The 2,222-nt window shown below is 38.3% G+C and overlaps 1 protein-coding gene across 1 annotated transcript; it reads right to left on the bottom strand.

Annotated features, from left to right (window-relative positions):
• Positions 1 to 891: 891 nt before the first annotated feature.
• ZFP42 (ZFP42 zinc finger protein) lies at positions 892 to 1,987 on the bottom strand. The gene has a single exon (XM_042933834.1). The coding sequence runs from the start codon at positions 1,908 to 1,910 to the stop codon at positions 1,002 to 1,004; it is 909 nt and encodes a 302-aa protein (XP_042789768.1). The 5' UTR covers positions 1,911 to 1,987; the 3' UTR covers positions 892 to 1,001.
• Between the last annotated feature and the right edge of the window lie 235 nt (positions 1,988 to 2,222).

Genomic DNA, 2,222 nt, shown 5'->3' with positions numbered 1-2,222 from the left:
AGCTGTGACAATTTATATCTTAACCAACCATGTAGAAGGGTAGCTTTCTCCTCACCCCTCACCAATACTTAAATATTAACCTTTGCAATGTTTAGTTAATTTCTAAGACAAATAAATGGTATTGCTTTTCTTTTTTTAATTTTTTGATGTTTATTTATTTTTGAGACAGAGACAGAGCATGAGCAGGGGAGGGGCAGAAAAGGAGAGACATAGAATCTCAAGCAGGCTCCAGGCTCTGAGCTGTCAGCACAGAGCCTGACATGGGGCTCAAACTCACGAGCCCTGAGATTGTGACCTGAGCCGAAGTCAAACGCTTAACCAGCTGAGCCACTCAGGCGCCCCTGGTATCTCTTTTCAAGGCACACTTCTCTGATTTTTTTTAATCCAGATTTAGCATCTCTGGAGTTTTATTTCCTTTTAAAATACCTAAAATGGACTCAAATGAATTGATACTACCAAATAACTATTCAAATCTAACTACATGATTTCAGTATAGTTTCATACAATGATAAAAAAGGATTAAAAAATATTTATCTTTTAAAAATGTTTAACTACTCATTTACTTATTGACAATCTACAGCAAAATTTTCATTCTCTATGATTATCACACGTAGCATGAAGTTTATTCCTAAAAGGCAAAAGCTAAACAATTGGCAACTACACACTTCAAAAAGTTAATTTCGTACTTATAGCATGTGAAAATCTAGTAATCCAATTCATAATGTATTAAGGATTATGCTTTTGAAGTAAATTAATTACTGGCCTTCCCATTAGAAATACACTGTTGGTAATTGAGCATTTAGCAAATGCTCTAAAATGTTCTAAAATGATATCATAAGTTTTAGGAGCATTGTAGTAACATTAAAAAAATATATACCATGTAGGGTTGTAATTGCTTGAAAAAGTTCTTTTTGGGAGATAGTAATAAGGTACATATGTCCCCAAATCACTATTTTGTTAATATGCTCATCTTGTTTAAGGATTATTTTCTATCTTCTCTTTCACGGATTTTTATTGGTCTTTGCATGAGTTAACATGTGAACTTTCAGGTTATTTGACTGGACAAACCTCTTGTGACAGCTTTCAAAGGGACACACAAAACGTTTCTCCCCAGTATGGATACGTACGTGGGTACGCAAATTGTAGTCCAGGGAAAAACGTTTTCCGCACCCTTCAAAAGTACACCGAAATGGCCTCTCTCCAGTATGAACCAGAAAATGTCTTTTTAGTTTTGCACTCTCATTGAATGCTTTCCCACATTCTGCACATACATGATCTCGGGGAGCATGAACGAGGAGATGCCTTCTCAGGGAAGCTCTGTTCTTTAACTTTTTTGTGCATCCACTGTGAGGACAAACAATTCTTTCTGGAGCATCATATTCCTTATTTTTTGTGGGCTTCTTTCTAGCAAATTCTGCAAACTGTTTAGGATCTGATACATCAGTGCTGGGTATTCCTCCAGGAGAAAGCTTCTTGCCTGTCTCATACTCTGAATACTCAAGCTGTGAATTCCCTCCAGTCTGCTGAGAAAGTTCTTGTTTTGCCCCTTTTTGCACACATTTCAAGGATTTTCCCAGAAGCGAGCTTGCAGTAAGAACCTGTTGAGAAAGCTCTTGTTCTGATTCTTCTTCCTGGTAGTTAAGGGACTTCAGTGAGTCTTCTTCCAGGATGGGTTCAGAAAACTCACCTCTTATTATGCATTCTATGTAACAATCAGAGAAGGAATCTTCAACAACTAGGTGGCTACTTTCAAAGAATACACCTTCATCTTCTAAGGCCCATGGCATGTCAAAAGGTTCTTGTTGGGCTGGCCGTGGCTTGGATGGCTTTGGTTTATCCCCACTGAAGGCTCTTCTACCCAAGCCTTTCCAGCCACAAGTCTTTACCTTTTTCTTCAGTTGCTGGTCCATATTGTCGTGTTGCTTCTTCCTTGAAGGTTTGTACCAGGATATACCAACCACTTCCAGGTGATAGTGATCTGAGTAAACTGCCTTCAGCAAACACCTGCTTTGAGATAGTAACCTTTAGATAAACTATATTCCAACTTTAGAAACACTGTCAGAGCTTAAAAAATGGCCTCAAACTCACTTTTTAATAGCGAAATGGCTGCATTTGCCTCTTCTCTGACAAACCCAAGAAAGTAAGAGAATGAGCTGTGACACAGGATGTGGGTTATAACTAGATCTTATGTGGGGGTCCCCACAAATTATCTGCCCTCTCCA

Source organism: Panthera leo, chromosome B1 (assembly GCF_018350215.1).
Source record: "Panthera leo isolate Ple1 chromosome B1, P.leo_Ple1_pat1.1, whole genome shotgun sequence".
Lineage (NCBI taxonomy): Eukaryota > Metazoa > Chordata > Mammalia > Carnivora > Felidae > Panthera > Panthera leo.
This window is presented reverse-complemented; position numbering and strand designations above follow the sequence as displayed.

Coding starts and splice junctions, on each gene's coding strand:
- ZFP42 (XM_042933834.1), bottom strand. CDS start 1,910: ATGGACCAGCAACTGAAGAAAAAGGTAAAGACTTGTGGCTGGAAAGGC.